At 41.8% G+C, this 25,349-nt stretch overlaps 1 protein-coding gene across 19 annotated transcripts in view; it reads right to left on the minus strand.

Annotated features, from left to right (window-relative positions):
* Positions 1–25,349, minus strand: part of DOCK10 (dedicator of cytokinesis 10) — a 144,962-nt gene that overhangs the window by 97,635 nt on the left and 21,978 nt on the right. For 6 of the 19 annotated variants that reach the window (XM_048314369.1, XM_048314370.1, XM_048314384.1 and 3 more), the window contains exon 1: positions 23,165–23,469. The exons of 3 other annotated variants lie outside the window; for them this stretch is intronic. In XM_048314369.1, coding sequence (XP_048170326.1) covers positions 23,165–23,329 — 165 coding nt within the window. In that variant the 5' untranslated portion in view covers positions 23,330–23,469. Of the gene's footprint in view, positions 1–3,282; positions 3,564–23,164; positions 23,478–25,349 lie in introns of those variants that run through there. 10 more of the 19 variants (XM_048314378.1, XM_048314377.1, XM_048314382.1 and 7 more) reach the window with 8 other exon arrangements.

Consider the following 25,349-nt stretch of genomic DNA (forward strand, 5'->3'; position numbering starts at 1 on the left):
CACACACACACACACACGTGTATAACTTCACATATAAAGTCATTGTAGGCTCAGGATTTATTTAAAGAAAAGATGCTCCCAATTTTTGCCCTTAAACGGCACTCCTAGCAAAGGTAGAAGCCCAGCCTTGACACCTATAGCATCTACACAACAATAATAGAAGTGGTTACAGCAACAGGCAAACCGGTCCCCTCCGTTTGTGCAAACTGGATGAATTAGGGACACAGGGGGATCTACACATGGTTATCTGTGTACAGGTTCAGGGGAAGTACAAAAAGAAGGCTGTGCCAGGCATTCCTCCCTCACCCATTCCTCCACCAGGTTCATCCAGCACAAACTTGCTGCTAAAATGGGATTAGATTTTACATCACACTGTGCACAGCACAGGATTGTCTTTAAAACGGTTTTATTTATTTTGAAATGAAAGATTTCTTTTCAGCAGACTGTGGTTTTAGAGTACATAGAAGAGTTTGTTTTTCAAGGACTGAAGGGAAAGCTCTAATATCTGTTCATTAGATCATGCTCTGATGCTAAAGACTTTGATACTATTGCATGTCTGATGAAGTTGCAACGCAGTGCAGAGGCAAACATCCATTGTTCATTTTCAATTAAAACCTAAGACTTAGATGTATGAAGACCTAGACATGTCAACTGAGCAAACAACTATTTTGAAAGGGGCTCAACCACTTCAGAAGGCCCTGAAGCAAAAACAACTAACAAAAATGTTCGCATTAGCTCTAAATAAACTTTTCAAAGATATCATTTAACTTCTAGAGTACTTGCTAATATGTTACTGTCCCATGGGTAAATCTCATGCATGCTGTTCTGCTTCATTTTACTCAGTGAATAACCCTCTTTCTCTACTGGCACTATGGTTACTTATCTCTTCACAAGTAATAGGTATTTCTCATGCTACATATCTGAATACATGATTTTAAGTATTTCCACGGAGGTTTTATCTGTAAAATTAACATCATTTACACATGGCCATTATAAACTCTGCTCTCACAATGACGTTAAAATTGTAATTGTTTCCTTGACATCAACTCCCCTCCCAGTCAATTATCTGGCTATCAAGGCATTTACACACACAGGATGCAAATGAGAGCAAAAAAACACTGAGCTCAATCATCAACCTACAATCAATTAAAGATAATCAGATAATAATTAGTCTTACAAAAAAAAAGGGAGCTTCCAGTAAATAATGCAAGTCCATCTACAGAAAACACAGATCTAAGAATAGTATATGAAGAAATGCACTCTGAGTAAGGTCCCCACACACAAAAGCCTTTACAGCTGCAGTGGGAACTGACACCATTTTGAAATCTGTGTGGAGGTGCAGAGGACTGATGCATGAAGGAGAGATTGGCTGCTGGTTGATAACAAAAAGTACCTGTAGGCCAAAGATTTAACATGCTCCAATTATGAAATATTGGGCAGAAAGACACAGATTGCAAGGCACAAAAGTAAAGTCAAGTGTGCCTGCATTTCCTAAGGGCTAAACAAACTACTGAGAAATACATCTACAGAGTAATACGACACAGTGACCCTATCTTAGTCTATCTTATGTCTGAAAAGAACAGAAATCAGCACAGATTCCCCTGCAAAGCTGAGCTATATCGCTGACATACAGCGGCCACCCACGTCAGGGGAAGCGCAGGGTGACCCACAAGCCACTGATGAAACAGGCTTGTTACCTATTTCCAATTACAGGCAACAGGCACAGGGTTACAAGGGCTCTATGTTTTAGGTCAAACTACAATGCATTGTTGTTTTTTCTAAGAATCAGTAAAATTCGAAGGTTCTTCAGCACCACTAAATTGAACGCTCAGTTTCTGTTACCTGATGATACAGGAAAAAGGGACCGAACACATTCCTCTTTATCTGCAGGCAGGCTGCTGGCTTACTGTTACTGTTTGGGCTTTATTTCCAGCCATCCTTTCCTTTAAGGCTGCAATAACTTCAGATGAGCACTAATAATGTATAGACAGGATTTGTACAATAATGACAAAAATCCCTCCTCACCAGGATTTAAGAGGATAAGTGAAGAAAGCAGCGCCTACCTCCTACCAAAGCCTTGTGAACTGCTGTGGTTAGATGCTTTCAGCAGCACCACCAGCATTCATTCCTGAGACCCTTGACCATGAAGCTCAAATACGGTATCTTTGACTGTATGTCAATAGCTCAGGGCAGCAGAAACTACACCATAAAGTAGCCTTGTCAAAAAGATCCACTTCCATATAAAATACCTATCCAAAAAGGCACCTAGTCACAAGCAAAACCCAAACACTACTAGATGAACCACAAACCATCTTAACTGGTGACCAAGTGTTACAACTGCAAAGTTCTTTTCCTTCCTATTTAAAAAAGCTAATGAGAATACTCTTCTTGGTTATCACTGATTCTGTTACACTGGACATGCCTCAAAAGAGCTATCTGCATGCACGTGCAAACAGAGTAACTGAATGAACAAAACTATGGAAGAAAATCAAACACGTCTTGAGGAAAAAAATTCACTGTCTCTTCTTCTTGCAGAAGCCATTAAATGTTTCCTGAGCTAAAGTAGTCTTTCCAGTGAAGAGAATACACTGAAAATCAGTACTTGCTCAAGACTCCTCAACAGCAGACTCTAAGCGTTTTACCTATTGTTGTCTGCAGTTTCAATTTCAGTCAGGAAAGTTTAGGTACAACGCAGTTGATGTGAGCTTCTCAGGGCCCCACAGTGCAGTTTCAGGAGCCTCAGTCCTGGCCCAAAACCACCAGTGGCAAAGCTGCTGTGTAGCCCAAGGGGCAGAACCTCACTCTAGCTTGCCACCAAAGGTTCTAGAGCTTTCTCCAGTGGCTCCCTGCACTGCAGAAGGCCAGTGTTTTTCTCCTTCTCCCGGCCTTGAGAGGTGCCCATCGCAAATCACGAACTCTGAAATAGCACAGAGGAACTTTCCTCTCCAGAAGCAGCGTTATGGATTTTCATGGAACTACCAGGCATTTGCTATAAGGTGCCAGAGGGACTACCACACACTCCTGCTATCAGTATGTTTCTGATCAACAATGTGAGGCTATAAAAGTTTCCCTAATGTGCCTGAGTTCTGTAAACTCCTGAACTTCCTGTGCTTCAGTCTCATTCTCCAGTGCTCAATCCCTGAACACAGACTGAACGAGGCTTGGTGAATCCTACATAAACAATGAGCAATAAATCCTACTCTCTCCAAAGTGTAGTCCTAAGAGTGACCTGCAATTTCTTAGCCATTTCTCAGAAGAAGTGGAAGAAGGGTGCATACTCACACAGCTTAATCTGTGAATTTCTCCTTGGTTCACTCTCCTAATGGTCTTTCTCTTCCTCCGCAGTTCACTGGGCTCCCTTCTGAATCTCCCACGAAAACTCATTGTATCCGTAGGAATTAAGCAGCCAACAAATATCTCTTTAAAAACTGTGCTCCTTTAACCTCCTTCCTTCAGCAGCTTCAGCACAACTGGAAGCTGCGTATGCTGTTCAAGGGGGAAGTAGGTCTAAAAGTTACATGCTGTATCCACAGTAACTGAACAGAAAGAAGAAGAAAACCAGCAATAACTCATTTCTTCCTGTGAACAACATTCTGCTATTAAGGCAAGAGCATCTCATTAAACCATAAATACACCCAGTCTCCACCTCTAATGCAAATCGAAATAGGAAGTTGTAGAAAAAACGCTGCAAGTGAACATCTATCTTTGTCTCAAACACCATTACATCCTTTCTCCTCACCACCCTCCCTGATTCGAAAGCCAAAACAGCTGCACTCTTACTTCATATGTGTGTGTGTCTGCACGATAAAAAAAGTCATTCACAGAACAGCCATCTCTTACATAGCCCCTCGGTAGCAGACTTGGGCCACAGTGCACGCAATGTCAGGTTTGTGCTGCCAGGGCCATCTCTCCTTTTGGAGCAAGGTAGCAGTTCCCCTTTCAAAGTGGCATGAAACACCAATAAGAGGAAGAACCCTGCAAATTCCTAAATTTGCAGACAGTTACAAAAAGGTGACAACAGAGAAATTCATATGCTAATATCCAAAATGTATTTTTTGCTTGTAAAAAACAGGTTTTAGAAATGCTTGTAACCTGCCAACTAAGAACCTGCTTGCTTCACACCCTGCTGCCACCTCAGAAGGAGAGCTGTCAGACTGAGCCTGCTCCCCAGATGCCCCACACAGGGGAATACCAGCAGCTCCCCCTGCCCACTACCTCATACAGGGGCAATCCTAGCAGCACCTTGACAGGTTAGAAGCCCTCACTCAGTGCCTCAGAACTGCAGTGGCAACAGCAGCAGTGACATGGCCAGTCAAATTATTCTTAATTGAGGTAGGAGACTCACCCAGTGCTCAGATGTCTGAAGGCTGGGAGGGCACAAAGATCTTTTAAAACTGAACAAACGCCCTCAGTGCCCACACATGTGCAGGCACATGCACAGACCCTTATCTTCTTTGTTCCAGCTGAGGATTCATCCTGCTGCAGCAGCAAGGCTGCACTCCCCTATGCACACAGCCTTTATGTGGCGTGCATTAGGTTTTTATTTTTATTTAATATATGTGTGCATAGCTAGGGCAAAGTGATAGTTTTTCTGCTTTCTCATGCTGTATTTTTTGCCAATTGGACAATAAGCATCATTCTCACAACTTGTTTGAATTAATTACTCTGTTTGAGATCTGCAACTTTACCCTGAGTGCCATTTTTTTCTTTCTTTCCAACAAATAATTCTGAGTTCTACAAACTCTAGGAACTCTTTTACACATTCCTCAAGATTAGTAACATTTGATCCAAAATAACAAACCTCTGCAGGAGTTCCAAGGATTGTTCCATATGCTAGGTTTCCATTCCAGGAGAGCAGAGACACTGAGCCCAGCATATCTGACCTGAACACTACAAAACCACATCCGTTTGATCAGTTGCTTTCCTCTTCCAAAGTTGAAACGCGGTGCAACTCTTGAATTAACCCCCCATCTCATCATTATCTTTGTCATTCAGATTTGCCTTTGAGAAGATCACCTCCTTTAAACTGTTACCAGCCCTAAAACGACACCCTAAAACGGATTTCACTGTACTCCTACTTAGCGGTGAAACGCATCTGTCTGATGCAAGAACAAAAAAGACAACAGCAACCCTTTGCCAAGGCATGCAGACATTTCAAGTAGCTACCGATATAGAAGCACAGCATTAACCAAACTGGAATCACCCTTGTCTTCTCTCAAACTACCACACTATCTCTACTGGAGTCCCTGGTGCCTCTCATGTAACACACTGAAGGTGGCTGCCAAGACCAGAGGTCCTTGCCAGAAGTTAAATTTAATGCTGGAATCATCAGCTCTGCTGGTTTAACTTTAGGCAGGTATCAGTTCCTCTCAGAGGCTCCTTCGCTTATCCACTCCTTAACTCAACTGTCACACAGAACAAGCAGAGTTCCAACTTTCCCTTCCCTGGGAAGGCTCTCTCCCAGCTTCCTGCCTCCCACAGCACAGAGAAGCCTTTCCAGGGTGTCCTTTCCACTGAGATAAGGGTCACTACCACTTCCTGAAACTTTAATGAACTTGCATTACTCCAAAATAATACAAAAGATGAACTTAGGTTCAAGTCTCCAGCTCGTCCTCATCCAGTTTACTCCACTGAGTGTCTTTTGTCCAAAAGATTTTCATTCCTAATATTATTAATCCTCATTTATTTCCATATCTCTGGCAGACAGGTTTTCAGGAACAATACTAAAAGGCAGTCAGCACTGTATTTTCTCAACACCAAGGCATTAAAAGGCTGAAACACTGAAATAACAAATAAGCTACAGCATTCACACAGAGATATGAACCAAAATAATAGTAAACAACTGCAAATAAAGACTCCACTTTCTTAGATCTGTTTTGAATGCAAATCCCTCTTGTAATGGAGAATAAGAAAACCATTCAAATGTCTAATAATACTTTGTCCTGTAGCAGAAGTACAAAGAAAACTTCATTAGCATCAGTGTGACCGTAAAAGATTTCCTAATTTTTCCTCAAGACTTCTCCATCTCTTCAGTTAAAGATACCAGGTAATTTAAGATAATCATAAAATTGGTTATGTTATATTAATATGAATAAAGCTCCTGTGCTGTTTTTAAATTCAGAATTATAATGTATAAGGTGAGAAGTATTATCCATACCTCAAGCTATTCCAAAAAAAGAGGTATTTGGCTCCAGGAAAACCACAAGCCTTGGTTTACATTTGTGAACTGCTGTATCCAATTCATGGAATCAAAATAAGGATGCTGAAGCCCTTCAAAAGCAATCAGTTATGTAAAGTAGTCAATTAAGTGTTTAATTGCCTTCTGCTCTGCTGTCTTTGTGGGACATGTTCATCTGCTCCTAGCATTTTTCAGAAATGTAAGAATATCCAGGCGGGAAGAAAAATGATATTTTATATCTCTACCCCAGTTAAGGAAAAGCTATGCATTCCTTTTGCTGCAGAACCATTAGCATTTAATTTTCCAACAGGGGTTACAAGTTCTTTAATAACTTTTTAATTCCCTTTCCCTGCATTTCTTCTAGTTTCTCATTTCCCTTTTAGATCTATTCACTGTCATGCTTCATTTACTTCAGTTTGAATTGTGATATACAATTGTGAAATATGCAATATGTAAAAAAATACCATTGGACAAACCTAATTCACTGCTACAGTACATCATGTGATCATTGGAAAATGCATTTCAATAGTGCTTTGCTAGGAGCCATAGAAAGACACAAAAATTCAGCTCCTAAAGTGTGTATCTTCAACTAACATAAAAGACACCCCAAAACAGGCTGAATATTTGGGCTGCTGTGTAGCAAATACTCAGTTCACTACACTGTCCTTCTAAAATATTATAATCTACCAACTCCAACCAAGAAGGACCAAGAACTGATGCTTCTGTTTGTCACACTGGCATTTTTTTCCCACAGATTTAGAGAAGAAAAAAAGTCTCATGCAAGCCTCAAATTCATAGCAAATTTTGGAGAATGAATGCTTCCCTTCAGCTCAGGGCTTCTGTCTGGAAGCAATACTGATCTGAACAAAGTGCAAGTCAAAAACATAGTCTTGATTTATGCCAGCATATATATGAATAATTGCACAATTCTGACTCAGGCCTTTTGTTTAAGAGATTTGAGAAAAAGTTTAATTAACAAGTAAGAAAACTCCTTTTGCTGCAACAAGCTGCATCAACTGCATATTATGCTTGTGCTAAGGTTAAATTCTGAAATGAAACAAACTTTTCATTACAAAACTTGCTTCATTTATAAACTAAGAGCCCTGTGATGACAGTGACACCGTCATTCAGAAAGCCTGGACCAGTACTGAGAGATCTGACACATTTAACGTTTCACAGCTTGGCAGAGCACAGATAAGAACCTTCCTACTCCCTTGAATGGCGTGTGGCATTTCCAGCACTTCAGAGTTCCTGGTAGAACCACCACAGTAAAGTTGCAGAAGAAAAACCAGAAGATGCCAGCCCTGCCCAACACCCAGCCCTTGGGGTAGAGCCAGAAACAATCCTGGACTCTGTGCCCATGGTTACAGATTGGCACATGTGGAACAGGCAGCTATTAGCTCAGGTACTGGGGAAAAGAAGAAAAATTATGATATCCTGGAGAGCGTCACAAAGAGCTTTTTATATTTTTCTGTTTCAATTTTAGTATTTTTACATTATTTTTTCAAAACTTGGAGGCATGGCTGGTATACTCACCTTCTGAGGCCAGTAACTAGGAGATTTACACAGTTAATATCCCACAGCATCCAGGCAGTGCAGGTGGTACAGGCTGATGCTGCTTTTCATGTCTTCAGTGCTCATCCCCCAGCAAGTCCCCCACCACTGTGACATCCTGAACAGGGCAATGCTGCCAGAAGCCAGTTTTGTGTTTGGACAAAGGCAGTAGGATTAGATGTAACACACTGCCCTTTCTGTGGTCAGAATGCTCGTTAGGACATTGATTGCACTGACTGGCCACACACTGGATGTATTTTTTCAGATATGACTGTCAAAAATCTCCTAATGGGATTGCGAGACTAAGCTGAGGTGACACAGAATGGACACTGCACGCTCGTCTTACCTGCATCATCCAGGCATTGGGAATAGCGTGTGCTCTGCAGTGATTTGTGACTGCACCTAAAAACTGCTCTTCCCAAAAGCTTCATGTTGGACAGGTAGAGAAGATCACTACACTGGGGCCAGGGACAGATAAGTGTTTTTTATAAGCACCTAACAAAGACAACAGAAAGCACTAGTGACCTCCATCCCAATCCCTTTGTCAAAGACTGAACATTCTCTCCTCTCCTCCTCCCTCCCTCAAAAATCTCCCAAATCAAACCAGGTGATCATATTTTGAAATTAAATGCTCACTGTTGATCCATGAACATTTGAAAATATCCTAAAAAAAAAAAAGGAAAAATATGAAACCAAAACAATGTAAACAGAAAGGTAAAACAACTGAGTCAGAAAAACTACATCTGAAGCAACCTTTTGCAAAGCCACTCTGGTATTGAATTAACTGAAATGGAATGACACTGTTTTTTTGAGAAATACGACTCCACCAATGATCTAACAACTTAGGCTGATACATCAAGCCTTGCATACAAACAATCCACAAAGCCTTTAGGACAGCTGATGCTTGCATTTTGCCCACACATCCATACAGCTCGCTCTGCCCAGGCTAAGGGCTGGGAATCCATCACATTTAAAATGACATCAGCACACAAGGTGAGCTCTCCAAGGCAAGGAGACGGTGCCCCTGCATAAATATCCATGAAAAGCAGCCCTTATATCTGTCAGAGCTCTGCTAACAGATCTTTCCAGATAGCACTCCCTAATGTCAGAGACTCTGCCTGTGTCAATCCATTTCTGTTCTTCCCAGGCAGATCAGTGTGCTGATCTCAGCGATTCCTCCCTCCGTGCCTTCACCTTCCCTTCGTACCCCAGCTATCAGCACACTCAAGCAGAACACGTTTGCAAGAGGCTGCTGTACCTCTTTGCCCTGCATGAAAGGCTGAAGCAGCCCTTCCAGCTGAACTGGTGGTGACAGGAGCCATCCACAGGTTGTCCGTGCCAGTCTCTTTGTGCCTTGCCAGAGAATTCACCCATGGTCAGAGGGGTCCCTGAGTGGGATGAGGAGAAGGACTTGGGAAAGCAATTTGGCAGCTCCCAGCCTGATCTCCCACACAGCATCCAACGGCCATTTCATCACCTCAACATGGCCATGTAAACACAGGAGCTTGCTGGTAGCATCCACACCCCAAAAGCCACTTGCTAGCCCCTTTTGCTCGATTTACAGATCCTAAAGAATGTCCTGCTGTCCTCCTGTTTGGGAAGCAGGCTTGGCTGAGCCAGAGGCCATCCTTCCCTGTCCTGCAGGAATGCTGCTCCCCCTGCACACACCATCCTGCTCTCAATTTGACACTGCAACGTTTCTATTGGCTCACCCCCAAAACACTGATGGAACAGCAGCATCATTTCAGCAGATTTCCAGCCTGGAAAGGCACCTGTATCTGGCATGAATATGGCACATTCCCTTGCCACAAGGCTGAGCAGGGCCTTAGACAACCTAACGATGGTCTCACTTACAGACACCATCACCTCAGCTCTCGTGTTTGCTGCCATTCTTCTCCTACCCAGTCAGCCCTCTGGGGACAGAGCCCTGGGGGGAGCACAGGGAGCAGGGCACTGGTTCTGTGCCATGATCCATTGGGAAATTTCAAACAAACATTACCCCTTTTGTTTTCATCTACTTGGACTGGAATCAGCCCTTGATAGCAACACATGCAGTGATGAAGGGACATGAAAGGTGATTAAATAATTTAACCATCTGAATTTACACTATCTCCAGACATGTCTATGCAGCTGTGACTTTGGCTCCTGCTCTTTCCTTTTCTGACTGTAATTTTAATCCTTTTTATTCATGTCTATGCTATGCTGCAGAAATAATTTTTCTTTACCAAGAAAAACTCAGATCAGAGTTCTGGTTTATAAAAAGAATCTACATTTTCCCCCAATTTTCCAGCTGGAATACCTCGAGCAAAAGAAGTCTGGGCAACTCACTCATTTACTCAAGGTCAACATCTACAATGCTATAATATTGATATAAAATATCCTAGAATCCTCTCCTTTTTTTTTTTTTATGCACTAAAACACTCTCCCCTCCATACATGTGCAAACTGACTGTGCAATCATTATTGTGTTTGATATCATATATTTGTAACACATATTCAATGTCAAAAATTCCTGTGTACCCTCTTCTAGTTGCCTGTGGGTATCTTAAGCAAGTGAGAAAGCAACTGCATGTAATAATTCATCATCTGGATCCTATAACTGAAAGCTAAATAATGGCGTTTTGGAAGAGACAAAAAGCACACAAATTTCAAAAGCAAATAAGCAAGATTATTTTCTTCTTTTTGAAAAAAAAGGTGTGAGGTGTAAAACCCTGCAAGTCAGATTTACATTAATTAAATCTGCTATGTGGAAAAGAGAGAAAGACAATTTGCATCCTTTTGACATTGCCCTTCTCTTTCTGTTCTGGAACACAGTAAATAAAACACCATTATGGAATTGTGCCAACATCTGATATGCTATTTCTCACTCTGACATAACTTTGAGCAGACCCAGAGAATTGTTTCACCTTTCCAGGCCTTTGTGTTTAATTTCTTAATTAAAAACTGCTTATCCTAATTGAGACATAGAACAAACATGCAATCTTCAGTATTACCAAAATAAAGGAAAAACCATAAGGGAAATACCCAAGTGGCAGGGCTTAGGGTCCCTGAGTGAGCCTATGTAAAGCCATTAGAACTACATATAACCCAGCCCTGACAAAAAAAGGGCTGTAATCCACCTAATTCTACTCCTTCAGTTATCCCACGCCAAATTCTAGTTTTGGTAAGCATGGTCATAACATGTAGGATTTAAACCACATTTCTGCACCTGTGTCAGCAGGTGCTTAGCTAGAATACAGAATGTGGTCAATGTGACAGTATTTCTCCTGAATACTCTTTCAGTCTGCACTCATGCAGGTTCCCAGCTTGAGACAGCATCAGCCTATTTACTAGTTCTCAAAGACTTTTCTCTCACAAATTTTTTCACTCATTCATCAAACCTACACATTTTATGGTAGGGAAATTCAGTTTTAATGTTAATTCTGTAATTTTTTCCCCAAAACTTGCCCCTAATTAGTTTCATTTGATGATCCCTAGTTCATCATCTCTCACTGTTGAGAAAAGAAACTGCAAGCAAAGTCTACACGCCTCTGACCATTCCTGATTTGTATGACTTCCATCATATCCCCCGATAGTTATTTTTCAGGCCAGTCCAGGTCCAGTCTTTATGTACATATGTAGGCATGGAATAATTTTGCTGATCCTCCTCACCCTTTTCTGTAATTTTCCAATTCCAGTAAGTCTGTTTGAACTGTATGAGGTATTAAAGGCCTCCCAAGAAGTTGCTATAGAACTCTTCTATCCAAGGATAGACCAAAAAGCAAAATTTATTTACGATTTCTCAGTGAACTGGAAAACAGGACCAAAATTATGTCATTCTTAGCACAGTAAAGCTGCTCTAAGCTTCCAGGTCCCAGCCCCAGCAAGACAGAGAGCTGAATCATAGTGATTCCTCTTCCTTCACCCTTTCTGGATGATTTTCTCCAACGGGATGAGTGTAAGCCAGTATTCCTCCCCTTGTGTTTCTCCCCACTCCCTCTTCTTGCTCTTTGTATCCAACACACAAACACAATTGTTTGCACCTTCATTCTTGCCTTATATCAACCCTAAACTGGTCACTGACAACTGAATCTGTACCAAGAGGTCTTTTTTTAATTTGGAAATTCTGGGGGTTTTTTTAATATGGAAATTCTGGAAAGTCCAAAAAATTCCCTTTTACTGGGAAATAGCTGGAACATAACTCTTGTTTCTATTAAGTGCCACTTGAGCTGGAAACAAAAGCATTGGTCGGGAAATCAGAAACTAAAAGGTTAACTTCTGATGTCCTACAAATACACACTACAGCCAGGCATAAACAAGTGCCAGAAAAGGATGTGGATGGGAAATAAAGCAGAGTTCGCTGCAGTTCCTCCTCACTCAGCTCCTTGTTCTGCCTGAAACACTGCAGACACGTCCTGACTCACGGAAAAAAAACCTTTTTTGAAAATATTTCCAAGAAATACAGTTGTCTTTTGAATGTATTTTACAAAAAACAATGTTTAGCCACCAATTCAGATTCTTTCTGCAGGCTCATGTAACTTAAAATTGCCTTTGAGTTTGTTTAAAAAGGAAAAATTGGCAAGCACTTAGCACGTACTTTTAAGCTTTTGGCAGCTTAAAAATACTGTGTAAAGAAACTTCTCAGTGGGAGCTGGTACAAACTTTTATGTCAGCTCATCTCAAACATTTCATTTGGGCAGGTCTGTTTTGGTGCATTCTTCAAGAATTGGCTTTTTTTATACAGTAAAATGTTTCAGAATTACATTTTATTAACTGATACTTACAGTTTCATTTAGATTCAGAGCAGACAGGCTAAAACATATTGGTGTAATTCCAGGCTTGGATTCACTTTTATCTTTTATATAAAAAGCAGAATTAAGCACGTGTTAGTAAGCATTTCTAATATTTCCAAATAGTTCTTCAGTTCAAACTGTGTTCATGAGTATTCTCTATACTTCCATACATTCTGCTAAAATATTTTGCATTTACACATGAGTTTGAGGAATGAGCATGCTGTCTGTCAGAGCTGCTTGGTCATAGGGTTTCTGAACAAAAGCAGGTGACAGATGCACAAACACTCCCATCATGTGTCCTTCCCCAAGTGACCTCTTTGCTGCACTGTCAGCACAAAAAAAATCAGGTGCTACAGGGGGCAAATGGTCATAGTGAAGAATCAGATGCATCATGAACAACAAAATATATTGTGTATCTGAAATACTGGAAAATTCAAAGCAGTGTTTCATGCTGGATAAACCAGATTCAAGGTTAGGATTGCTTTCCCTTTATCCTTGACACATGTGATGCTCACATTCATCTGGAGGATGTGTTATGGAGCCCATGTCCAACACCTGAGACCAGACAGCAAACAAGGGACTTGGTTTCTTTCATAACAGCCATTAAAAGATAAAAGGAGAGCCAACTGCAAGGTTGAAAGGCCAAAGGAACTGGACATTCCTGGCAACAAACAAGCTATTAGGTAACTGCACCTCCTTAAGGGCTCTGCCCTTGCTTAAAACCTTGCTGACAGTGGTCAATAGCTGGAGGAACTCAAGCACTGCAAAAGCCAACCAGAGTCACAGCTGGAATGAGCAAATTCAGGCACAAGCACCACCTGGCAGGTGGAGAGACCAAACAGGCAGCTGGATGCATTTTCTGGGGAGCTCTAGGGACATGAGAAAAGTCTCCTCAAGCTCATGGGAGAATGGGTTGAAGACAGGGAAAGGGCTAAGGCACTGAAAAGAAAGAAGTGCAGATCAGCTGTGTGAGCACTTTTTATTCTTTAACTTCAAACCATAAAAGAGAAGGATCCAAAAATGAGAAAGAATAGGCCCAATTCCAAGATCGGTTTCTCTTAAGAACTTCTCTATAATCTCATTAAGATCAGATCTCCTGTAGTGATGGCTGCAATGAATGTTTGCACATAATTTACTAATGGCAGAAACATCTCAGACAATGAGGGAGCATCTGGTTCCAGAAATCTACATTTCAGTAATTAATCTCTTTACTGTTAAGGCTTATACTGTACACAAGCTAATTTTAGCATGTAAGTCACAACCTGTGGAAAACATCAAGGTAATAACACCAAACCCTTACTGAAGCGCCAAAGAAAGTCATGAGTGATTGGTGGCACAATGTTCAACTCCCAGAATCCCCGTTTCAGAGCCAACCATGGACTGATCCAGCAAGGCCACACACATTTTCCACTCTAACTTCATGATTTCTTTTTTTGGGGAGAGAGACACGCAAGCAGCACAGAATTACACTTCTGATCTGGTTTACTGCTTTAAGTTAAAACCTTATTCTGCTGGATTTGCACACATTTAACTGAGAACTGAATCTGGCCGACTCATCTTCATGCAAGTATCAATACTAATGAAAAGAAAATGAGCACAGCAGTTGACAGATGAGAAGTGAGGAAAAACAAACACCAAAGGCATGAAGTATTCAATTCAATTGGTTCCATACACTGTACTCAGAGTGATCCCTGAGGCAGGAAAGCCCAACAAACATTACAATGGCTATTTTTCATCGAAAACCACACACAGAGAATATATTATTTTTTAAGCTAACCACAAATTGGCAATAATTATTAACAGATTGCAATTGTAGAAGCAAGATATTGCACACAATTTCTTTCAGTTTAGACAGAAAATAACATTTTGTTCTGAAGAAGCACCACATTAACATGATGACAAAAGTAGATTTTTATAGAATATATTTACTTACAGAGCTTAAAATAAGAGAAATAATTGAGCCCCAGAACAATGAAGTAATCAGTTTCTGTCTGACTGGAAATATGTGCACACATGCACAGCTACCACACCTTGGCATAGGAGACCATGGCCCATGGTCTGAGCCAGCTTCAGCTGGACTAGACTTGGGTTAGTGCCTCGAGATGATGTCAGACTCTCGCCACCCAAAACATCCTGAAGTATTCATGTGACATGCTTTTTTGATGCTGAATCCTAATCCTTTCACTATTGTGGTATTCCTCACTCCAATCACTACTTCAAGCTGGAAGCCTTAATTATTCAAGGAAGTGATTCAAAAGCTGAAGGACCAGGAAAGGTTCCGGTATTTCCTAGACAGTCCATTTTCCTTCATCTTGCTTAGCTCCAGACACTCTGAAGATAACACACCTGTTCCTATATTCCTGAACAACATTACTGCAGGGAACAAGAGTTCAGTTGAGTACTTCAGCAGGTAATTTAATTTTTGTTTTACTCATAAAAGTAGTAATTTCAGCCTCAAACAGGCTGAAATTCTGCTTAGATCTAGAAATGAAATCCTGTGTTTTGCCTTTACAAACCTCTCTTTGGTCAAGGAAACATCAAAACCATTTGCCCATGTTTGTTCTCGTTATGCTACAAGGAGGTATTGCAAGCTGAAGCTGGTCTGTATTCACCCACACAATGACAGCAGTCATCTGATAGTCATGAAGCACTGCTGCCTTTCATCAAAACCCTGTATGATTCAGGAAATGTAATCTAGAAGTCAGAATCTCTTGAGAGGTTTTTTGAAATCAGGTGGGAATCCCCCTGAGATGCACAGAAAAAAACCAAGAACAAAGCTACCCACACGAGGTTTTGCAGCACACAGTTGATCGCACTTAATTTTACGCTGCAGGTGCACTCAGTATCTACTCCTCCATTCAGCTTTCTGCCACAGCTGATGGTAGAATGGTTGAGCAGCTGCTATGACGAGAAATGATTCCTGTTTCCACATGATCTTGCTTTGCTGCCCCGAGGTTACTGGAGAGGTTACAGAGCAACAGAGACTTTCTACATACACCAAAACCAAATAGTTCTGATGGATGGAAAAGTATGAAACATGGATATAAAGGTTCAGAGATATATCTCTGTCTCTCAAGAGCAAAGAAACTTTACATAAGGCTTTTGTCTGAAATGTGCTAAAGTGGAATTCTGCTTTATTTAAACTAGGTTTAGAACAAGTGTATTAAGATTGGTGTTGAAAAGGAGAAACTTAATGGAAGTGAGAAATATCAGGAACAGTTCTGTTACACTCCATTCAGATTTCCAATCCATGCAGGAGGGGAATGGAGTGTATTTATGCTGAAGACAAAGCAGAAGATGGTTTTACACTTTGGGAAGGAGGAAATGGAAGAAGGGCAAGGGAGGAGAATTTAGTATCCGCGAGGAAGACGCATACTCACTCTGAAGTAACACCAAAGCTTTTGAAAAGAACAAAGGTGGGAGGAAAAAAGCAGCATTAGAATATGATATATCAACAGAGCAACGGTGGGTAGCCCTCTAAAATCAAATATCTGACCAAAGTTTAACAGCAGTGTGCCTGTTTAATTTCAAATGAGAAGAAATGGCATTTCCCACTTGGCTTCTCTCTAATCATTTAACTCTTCCTCTGATACACACTGTCTTTGCCTCGACAGTTCTCTCTCCAGCTTTTACTTTGGCAGTACTTTTGGCTGGCTAGCTTCTCTGAGGGCCCCGGTGTCTCTGTGGCTCCCTTCCACACTCAGCATACCTCTTACAGGGCAGAGCTGTTTCCAAGCTAAATCAATATCCCCATATTTGTGGCCAAAGGCCTGAAGTGGACTCTGGACTCAGCTATATGCATTTAAATCCAGTTCAGTGCTACTCAGAGGACTCTGTATTGACAACAGCAGGAAAAATAAAGCCCAGCCTGGCTCTCAGAGCTGCAGCCAGAAGTGAGTTAAGGCCAGTGAGAGGCAAGGGCTGGGGCTGGCCCTAATACCGTTTTCTGAAAGCATGAGCTTAATATACTGTTCCTTTGTGCTCTTCTGCAACCAGCTGCAACTCACCCTAATTCAGCCAAAAAGACCCAGTCTGCCAGAGGGCTGGGGTCTGGGCCAAGGACAGGGAGCGCACGTTCAGACGCAAGTGCTGCTGCCACCACGTTGCCACTGCTCCTGCCAGTCAGGGGCTCTCCAGCTGCCCTGCACAGGTCGGTGCTCCAGCTGCAGATCCCCACGGGAACGCTCTCACTGGTAATGCAGTCAAAACACCTGGGGTGTGCTGGGAGTGTGAATGGAGCATCACAGGGATTTCTGTACTCCTATGGCTTGACAGACTGCCTGTGCTACCCCAACCGGCCTCCTGTGAGCTATGGGCAGCGACAGAGCTGCTAAACAGAGTACTCTGTGATTCTGTGAATTCTGCCTAATGGAGATGGCCTCCTTGTAATGGAGCATGGGACAATCTGCTTCTCAGCCAAGACACTGCAGCAGGTCGTATCACTGTTATCACCTAATTCCTGTAGATATTAGCTACCAACCTAACCCACTCCCACAGTCTGGTCAGTACAGTGCCAGCAGCATCCACACATCCCAGTACCAAAACCTCACCAGGGAAGCAAATGACCCAATTATTTGAACAAAGTCATGAGTCTGGAACTACTTGTGCAGCCCAAGATGTGCATAAAAAAACCCCAGAGAACTACTCTGAAATTATACCTAAAGGCTGCTGCTCCCAAATACACACATACATGTTTTATATTTCTGTCCAATGCTACGCTGCCTACTGACAGCATGAAACAAAATACCTCTACCAAATTCTGTGTGAAATGCATTTCAAATCAAGTCTCCAGAACCTCAAAGTTATTATTATGGTTATTTTAGGTGGTTCATCCAGTGTCTAGCACTTGGCGTTTAAATCCATGTTAGTATCTTATTTATTATTCAGTTTATATTTTCTTCATAATTCATTCAAGTATTTAATATTGTGATAAACACAGGAGAGACACAAACAAATGCAAAATCTGTGCTCATGGCTGACTTGGTGTACGAAGGCAACACACCATGTACAGAGCTTCAGGTTGCTACAGCCACAGCTCACCCAGTTCCAAAATCCCAGGCTATCACTGGGAGAGATCACTGGGACCTTCTTCTTAACTCTGTACAAAGATCCAAAGAGCAAAATGATCAAGGGAAAAATACAGAAAGCTTGCATTTGCTAAAGGCCATGAGAGCTGGAGCCAAGCAGAACTGCAGAGCATCATCAACAAAACTGTGACAAATCAAGCATTTGTGTGCATAGCTCAGTCTGTGTATGTGCCTACAACACAGCACTGTGGCTGCAGAGTGCCAAAGCCTGAAAAACCTGGCTTTTTTCCTGCTTTTCTTGTGTGGGTTTGTTTCTCTCTTTGTCTTCTTGGCTTTAATCAAGTTCCTCTGCCTTTCTATAGGTCAGTTTTCTTCTCTCTCAAGAAGTATTCTGAGCACACATCCTAAATTGGGATTTTTGTCAAATGCATGAATCACCTTCCCAAAGCACTCCCAAGGACTGAGACTTACAGAGACTTTCTGTGTCTTTAATTTATATCCTTCTCTTTCAGGTATGCATTGCTTACAAATAAATAGCTTACTTTTCTCTTTTTTCCCCTAGAAAAAAGAGAATAAATTCCTCATATGTAGGAGAATGTTTTCATCACTTTATTGCTTTGAGCCCACACTCTTCATAAGCTGTCATAAAAATTTGGTTAACACATTCATAATAATTACATTCCACACACTGTCATACTACACACATCACTGCAACACTAATAAGAAGTGAAAGCAATATAAAACATTGCTCAGAGTACCAACGTCAGACGGAGCAGATTTGCTCAGTGGTAAAAGGCCACCTTTAACACCAGCTTTTCTTGAACCATATGCATACACTACATGGTACTGCAGCACTGAAGAATGAAAACCAACCCACATTTTCTCCCCTCTGTACATAAGAAACTCTACCCAGAGCCACAGCTGCTGTCTGAATGGGTGAACACCAAAACAAACCCAACATCCTTCCAAGGAGCAGCAAGGGACACTGTCCCTGGTACCCAGGGGATGGGCTGGCAGTCACTGCAGTCTCTCACAGGCCTGAGGGGCACTGGGCAGCATGCAAAGAAGTTGCAAAGGTAACAAGAACAGTGGCCAAAATGACTCTGAAGCAGAATTGCTTTTGTGCATCACTTACTACTTCTCCTCTTTACACTCTAATGTTACTCATTTATTCAAACATGGGCCTGTTTCTGTTCCTGCTGAGGTCAAGTGCTGAACTGGAAGTTAAGGTCAAATAAAGCTACATATGATTATCGTTGCTTAAAAATGTATTACACATTGAAGCTTCTGACTTGACCTAAGAAGTCCTGACAATTTGGAGTATTTTTCTTTTCATTTTGCAGCCCTGGGTAATCTTGCTTTGCAAAGACAATCCCTCCCCTAAGACATTGCAGGAAGGGAACTCCCTTCTGCTCCCAGGGTTGAGCCTCCAAAAGGCACTGCAATTCCCCCCCATTTGAGTACACACGGACACATTCCCACATACAAAACCAGAAAGTTATGAGTCAGAGATCCTGCAATTCCTAGAGTTGCCACCCACTGATAGCACTTATATTGCACAGACCTTCAGGAGAGAAATGCATACAAATGAGATGAGTGCACTAAATTATTTCAACTAGAGGTAGAAAATTAACACAGACCACAAAACTTAAGGAACACAGTTCTGAAGGTAAAGTTCAACACTAGATGATGACAAATTCTCAAAGCCATGCTTGTTCTCTCTACTGCTTTCAGAAGAGTAAAAATCCATTTACAAACTAAGTGGCCTGAGAAGCAGCTTGGGCAGTATTAATGAAGTGAACATTGCTATGTTAAAGCTAATAAATCAGCTCAAGTTACACTGTTTCATTCAAAATGCAAAACAATTTTTACATTTTTATGTAGTTTATTACCAAGGGCAGGAAAGCTGGGGGTGGTGGAGAGTAGGATCATATCCTCAAATATGCTTTGCTCTTATCACACAAATCTCAGCTGCCAGTTTGTAATAAATTGCATGAAAAAAAAAAGAATTACCTACTAGATAAAGTTCAACTTCAAGCCCCAAGTTCCAAATGCAAACCATCATCTTGAATGTTAGTGCTCCCCCTTAAAACACCAAACAGTTCTACTTAACCCCATGTACTTCATTTTCTTCTTTCAGGCATCTTCCTCTTCTCCTTTTTGTTGTGGAAACAGCATGTACAGACATTTGCATTCACTCTAGAAAGGTTTTTAGTATCTCAAACCTCACATAGACTTATTTTGAAAGCCAGCTCTTGCAGACATGCTCTTAAAGGTACAGAAAACAAGGGTCTATTAAATCAGAGTCACTGAACAAATTGATTCAACTGATACACCATATTAGAAGTTGTTTGGACATTGACTTTGCATGTCTCTGGCACATTCCAGGATTTCATCCAAGAGAAGATGACACACAATAGTAATTGACAGAGAATTTACAATTTTCTCTTTCCAACATCTCTCCTAGCTCTGTGGATCCAGTCAAGATCTAAAACTAATGATTTATCTGTCTTGCCTAAGGGTAAAACCAGATTTCTAAACCAACAAACTGAAGAAAAAAAAAAATCTCTGAATAAAGACATCAATCCTCACTTTCTGCAAGGACCAGAATGTTAAAAATACCTGCTGTGATGCTTAAAGGGTTCATACAGTGATTAGTAGGTAGCCATTAAGCAATAGCTGGAGGCTGTGCTGGGACTTCTTCCCTTCTTTTCTTATAGAGCGCACCCACAGCATCTCCTGCGTGGAGTGCCACTGGCAAAAACAATTCCTAGAAGAATATCCTACAAGGATGTTCCTCTTCAGTGACTAACAAAGGAAAATGGGGCACATCCCTAGAGCTGTTTATGTACTGGAAGCATTTTAGGGTAGACTGCTGTTCTCTCTGATTCAGGGTTGCTTTCTTTATCAAGGCAACACCAAGATGTTACTTTTGCTACACACAGGACAGGCAAACTTGCAAGAACAGAGAGCAGAGCCTGGTGACTTCAAAAAGCAGTTTAGAAGGCACAGTTTTCTCCTGAAATCAATAGCAAAGGCTAACGATTTCTGTAGGGCACATATAGGCAGTGGCACACATGCTACAGAGAGGAAGACCATTTAATCTGAAGGCATGAAGAGACAAAATGCCAGCTCTTCAGCTGACAGGAGCCAAACGATCGTACCCAGGCCCATCAATGTACTTCTGGTATTCTGCATTTTGAGATTTCCTCGCCTCTCTTCTTGGGCACTCCAATTACTCACTGCACTCAGACACGAGCTCTCAGTAATCTCATTGGGATCAGTTTAGCTCCTGGCATCTGCACAATGTGCATAATGACACTGGGAACTAAACACTCTTTTGCTTGTCTATATAGTTGCCTCGACTGTATTATCCAGACATAAACCTCAATGTTGTACAGCAGACCAAGGGGGAAAACTAATTTGTTAGGACCATAACGTGTTGCATTAAGGCCCAGTAGCCTCCAGCTCTCTTTATCACGCTGCTCTTTCAAGTAACATAATTCAGGTGGAAACACGACCATCCATTCTGCCACAAAGTGCTGTGAAGCAGCAACTTCTTCTCAGCTCACCAGGTCTCCACGTCATTCCTAAGCCTAATTGCAAAGCTTAATGGCAAATTCATTTAGATATTTACATAATTAACTGCTTCAAAACAAAAGCATGGTAATAATACACATCCTGAAGAGAAAGATCAACCTCTGAAAGTCAATCTCTGCCCAGCAGCTTTCCTCCAAAGTGCCTGCCTGCACCTACCCCAGCATCAGGACAGGGCTGAACCACTCCTCCTCCTCTCAAAGTGACTGAGAGGGAGAAAATGATCCCAACAAAGCTCCTGGGGAAGGGCAGCCTTTTGGCAGGACAAACATCAGGGCATTAACCACTGCTACAGAAAACCTAAGCCCCTGTTAGTACAACAGGTGGATACGTTTGAGGGGATCTCAGAGCCTACATCCAGCATCAGGTAACAGACCATCTTGACCAGAATGCCTCTCCTTTGGGTATCCCCAACTCTGCAGGGTGGTGGGCAGCTGCCACAGCTCCCTACCCACTGCAAGGTAAAGCCTCACTTCCCTGAGAGCCCAAGAACCTTTGCTCTTGGAGCCCTGATCTCACAGGACTTACCACACAAAGAAGCACAACTCAGGCTGCTGATGAGTATTTCTGGGTTTGGCAAGGCTGGCACAGTGTTTGCTGCCACAACGCCCTAGACTACCCTTTTCTTCCAAGGACTGAAGCAAGTTACAAAGATGATCCATACTCGGATGTGCTTCCAGACATTTCTCACTTCATCATGCTTGAAATTACTACCAGGAAGGAGACATTTATTTGTTTAAACGCTGCTGAGGTAATTTATTTAACCATTAAGTGGAAAAAAAAGAAGAGTTTGTTGTATAGACATAGATACTTTTGGAGCACAAGAAGCTTTAACATCAGATTCACAATGATGAAATCCATTTCCATCCTCCTTATGACCATGAGGCTCCCCATGCACTGGATAATACCCTCAGCTGATACATAAAGCACTGCTGAGATTGGGTCCTTGCTACTATCGTTGCTATGGCTGCACCACACACCTCTCCATGGGCAGCAATGCTCTATTCAAAACAGCTGCTCAGGACAGCTATTAAATTCTCTAATGTTACTCTTTACCACTAAGTTACAGCCCTGTGTGGGATCAGAGTATCATGGGGGTGCACTCTGAACTTCCTCAAAGTCTACCACTTAAATGATATAAATGAGTGTCCTGAAAAACTGGCAAAAATACTATTTTCAGTGTCTTGGTAATATTTTTATCAAGTGAGAGCCACAGAGTAACAAATCATTGCCACCTCACATGCAAACCACTCCAGGGTTCTGTAATTGCTCACCAGATGTGTATTTGGCAAAGAAGAGCAGTAACTAGGCAGTAAGTGTATTCCTCATTCTGAAATAGTGATTTATAATGAGGAACAACCCTGTCACTTATTCCTAATAAACCTATAGTGCTTATTATATTCCCATCACAAAATAAAAAAATTTAATTCAGGAAGAAAATGATGCTTCAAGACTAAGAATCTTTCAAGCCCCCCTTCATTAAAGAACAGAAGCAACTCAGTAAACCAGAAAGCAGTGATCCAGCAAACACTTTACTGCTGCAAACTGTTTGAAGCAAAGATATATGGGAGTTTATTTGCATATAACTTAATATAAATTCCAACTGCATCCTGGGTGCAAGTAAAGATTTTTTTTTGTTTTGTTTGGCTTGGCTTTTAGGTTTGTTTTTGATTTTATGATGAACAGACTTAGCAAACATTTCCTAAGCTGTCTGCTGTTTGGAATTCTAAGTCTGAAATAAAACATAACCACGCTACCAGCTCCAGTGCTGCCTATCTCACAAACAGCAATAAAACCCACCAACAATTAAATAACAGAACATTTACTTTACATAGAGATTATGAGGAGCTTAAAGCTTCACCTATAAAGTAACATTACAGATACACCAACTCTACCAGCAAACTAACAGAACTAACCTGACAAATTGCCTGTCAATTGCTCTCTCTCTATGAATATACAGTTAAAGGAAAAAAAATAATCCCATAACATCTGTAATAATAGTTCTGTCACCTCTCTCTCGATTAAAGTATACCATACCATTATGATGAGAGTCCTGGGTCTGCTCATTTCATCATCGCTATCCAGCGGCAGAATTTCATGTGACAACTCCTCTCGTCGTCGTCGCCTGCAGATATGTGGACAGTTCCTCTGTACCACAGAACGAAAGGCTTGGAGCAGAACAATGCTGGCAGCACAACCCATATCTGCATCCTGAAGCCTACAAAATAACTTCTATGTTTATGCTATGTTTGAAAAACAGTGGCTCCTTGTCCCTGAAAACAGCCTACAGTGCAGCTGCAGCCAGCTCGCTCTCCAATCGCTTCCTTGAGCTCTGATCATCTGATCACAACCAAATAGCTTGGATGCAGACAGAGGAAAGATTTGATCCACTGAAACAGAAACACACGCAATATTACGATGCTTTCCTCTCCCTCCCTGCTCCTGAATTCGCATGAGAAAATGTGCTCCCTTCTCTTGTACAATCATCCGCCTCCTCCGATTCCAGTTTCATGGAACTGAAAGTATTAAAATTCCCAGTTCCAAAGAGCCAGCTGTTCATTAAACACACACAGAGGCATCCACAGTAACTGGCTGGATCAGTTTAAATACCTTTTTAAAAAAGTCGTATGTAGCAAAAAAGCCAGTATCTGGAAAGTTATTAACTCTTATTATCAGCACTGCTGGGTTCAAAACACTTTGCCTAAGGGGTTTTTACCACACATAAAAAAAAAGCTCAAGCTCGCAGAGGGATTTGGGCTGCAATGTTTTCACCACTTGCAATTTTCTGAAGCACAGCAAGTTCATTTGAGTTGTAAAAGTAACAAGTGGCAAAAAGGCAGAAATCTGTGTGCTTCATCCAGCTCATACTAAAACAGCCATGGCTCAAGGCGAAGCAGCAGCTCTGAAATGCCTCTCAACAGTGGGGCTGTTTTGTGTTCCAACACACAGGTGCCCTCACAGAGAAACATCTTTACACCTTCACAGGAGCCTGTGTAGGGCAGGGTCTCTGCGGGCAGGGTCTCGCTCTGAACCACACAGCGATGACCTTCCCAGAAGGGTGAGAGGAGAGGGTTTCTGTGGGTTATCAGTGGGTCCAGGCTGGGAGAAGTGGCTGCTGGCAGCCAGCACTAACAACTTGCCTCTCTGGCTCCTGTCTGGCAAGTCATTCAAAAGCAGGCAGGGATGCTCAGCAATCACATGGCTGACCTGGAAACACAGCAAGCACTAATGGGAGAGTGTGTAAGATAATAGCAGAGGAGAGGAAGTTAGCACTAAAAATACCTACAGAAAATGGATTCTTCCTACACATTAGGAAAACTCACAATTTCCAATAGGGTTTCCAGAGCACCTGCTTTTAAGCTAATATGTATAACTTTATTATATGTGCACCCAAAACCATATTTACTTTGCATCAAAAGGTTTTCATTTCTAATGAAGGCCATGAAAGTTTTGTCATCAATTCCCACGGGGGCATAATCAACCTTATAATGTCTGTTAATGAGATATTTGTAAATAATTCTCCTCTTCACAATCTCAGCCAGGAACTGCACTGAAAACTTTTCATGGAAGTACTTTTTCCAGGCTTAAGTAGAGTTTAATTGCTCTGCAATATGGCAAAAGACATCATAATTCAAATTAAAGCATTTCCAAGAAAAGGTAAATCCTTTAGATCTGTCCTTTAATAGCAACAAACTCATCACCATTACTTCTTGCCTTTATTTCTTTAGAGCAAACTGCTTTTGAGTGCATGTGGAAAACAGTCAGCAGCACTGGCAGGCACTGCACAACCTGACTCCCAGACCTGCCAATGCACCCACCTGGCTCTTCCCCCTCAGATCCTCCTGGGCACACCCTTCACGTGCTGAGGAGATGTCCCTGCCTCCCCAGCAGCAAACCCTGCAGAGGGGGCCTATCCTATCATGCTTGTTAGTCTGACTTTCCTAATGGGATTACAAGGGCACAGTGGCACATCTGAGCAATTCCTGCACCAAATCAGCAATCCTGCTGCCACTGCTACTATTGTTTATGTTTTCATCAGCCCCCTGCCTACTCCAGAGCTGCAAATGACACCTTGGCCACACAGATGATGCACTTGGCAGCTGGGAGACTTTCATTCCTACTCTAATTCCAGCAGCAGCAGTATGGTCCTGGGTAACATCAGTTGCTGGCTGTTATGGCAACTGCTCTGCTATCCTGAGGGCTGCTAACACATCTCCTGTCT

Source organism: Corvus hawaiiensis, chromosome 10, assembly GCF_020740725.1.
Source record: "Corvus hawaiiensis isolate bCorHaw1 chromosome 10, bCorHaw1.pri.cur, whole genome shotgun sequence".
Lineage (NCBI taxonomy): Eukaryota > Metazoa > Chordata > Aves > Passeriformes > Corvidae > Corvus > Corvus hawaiiensis.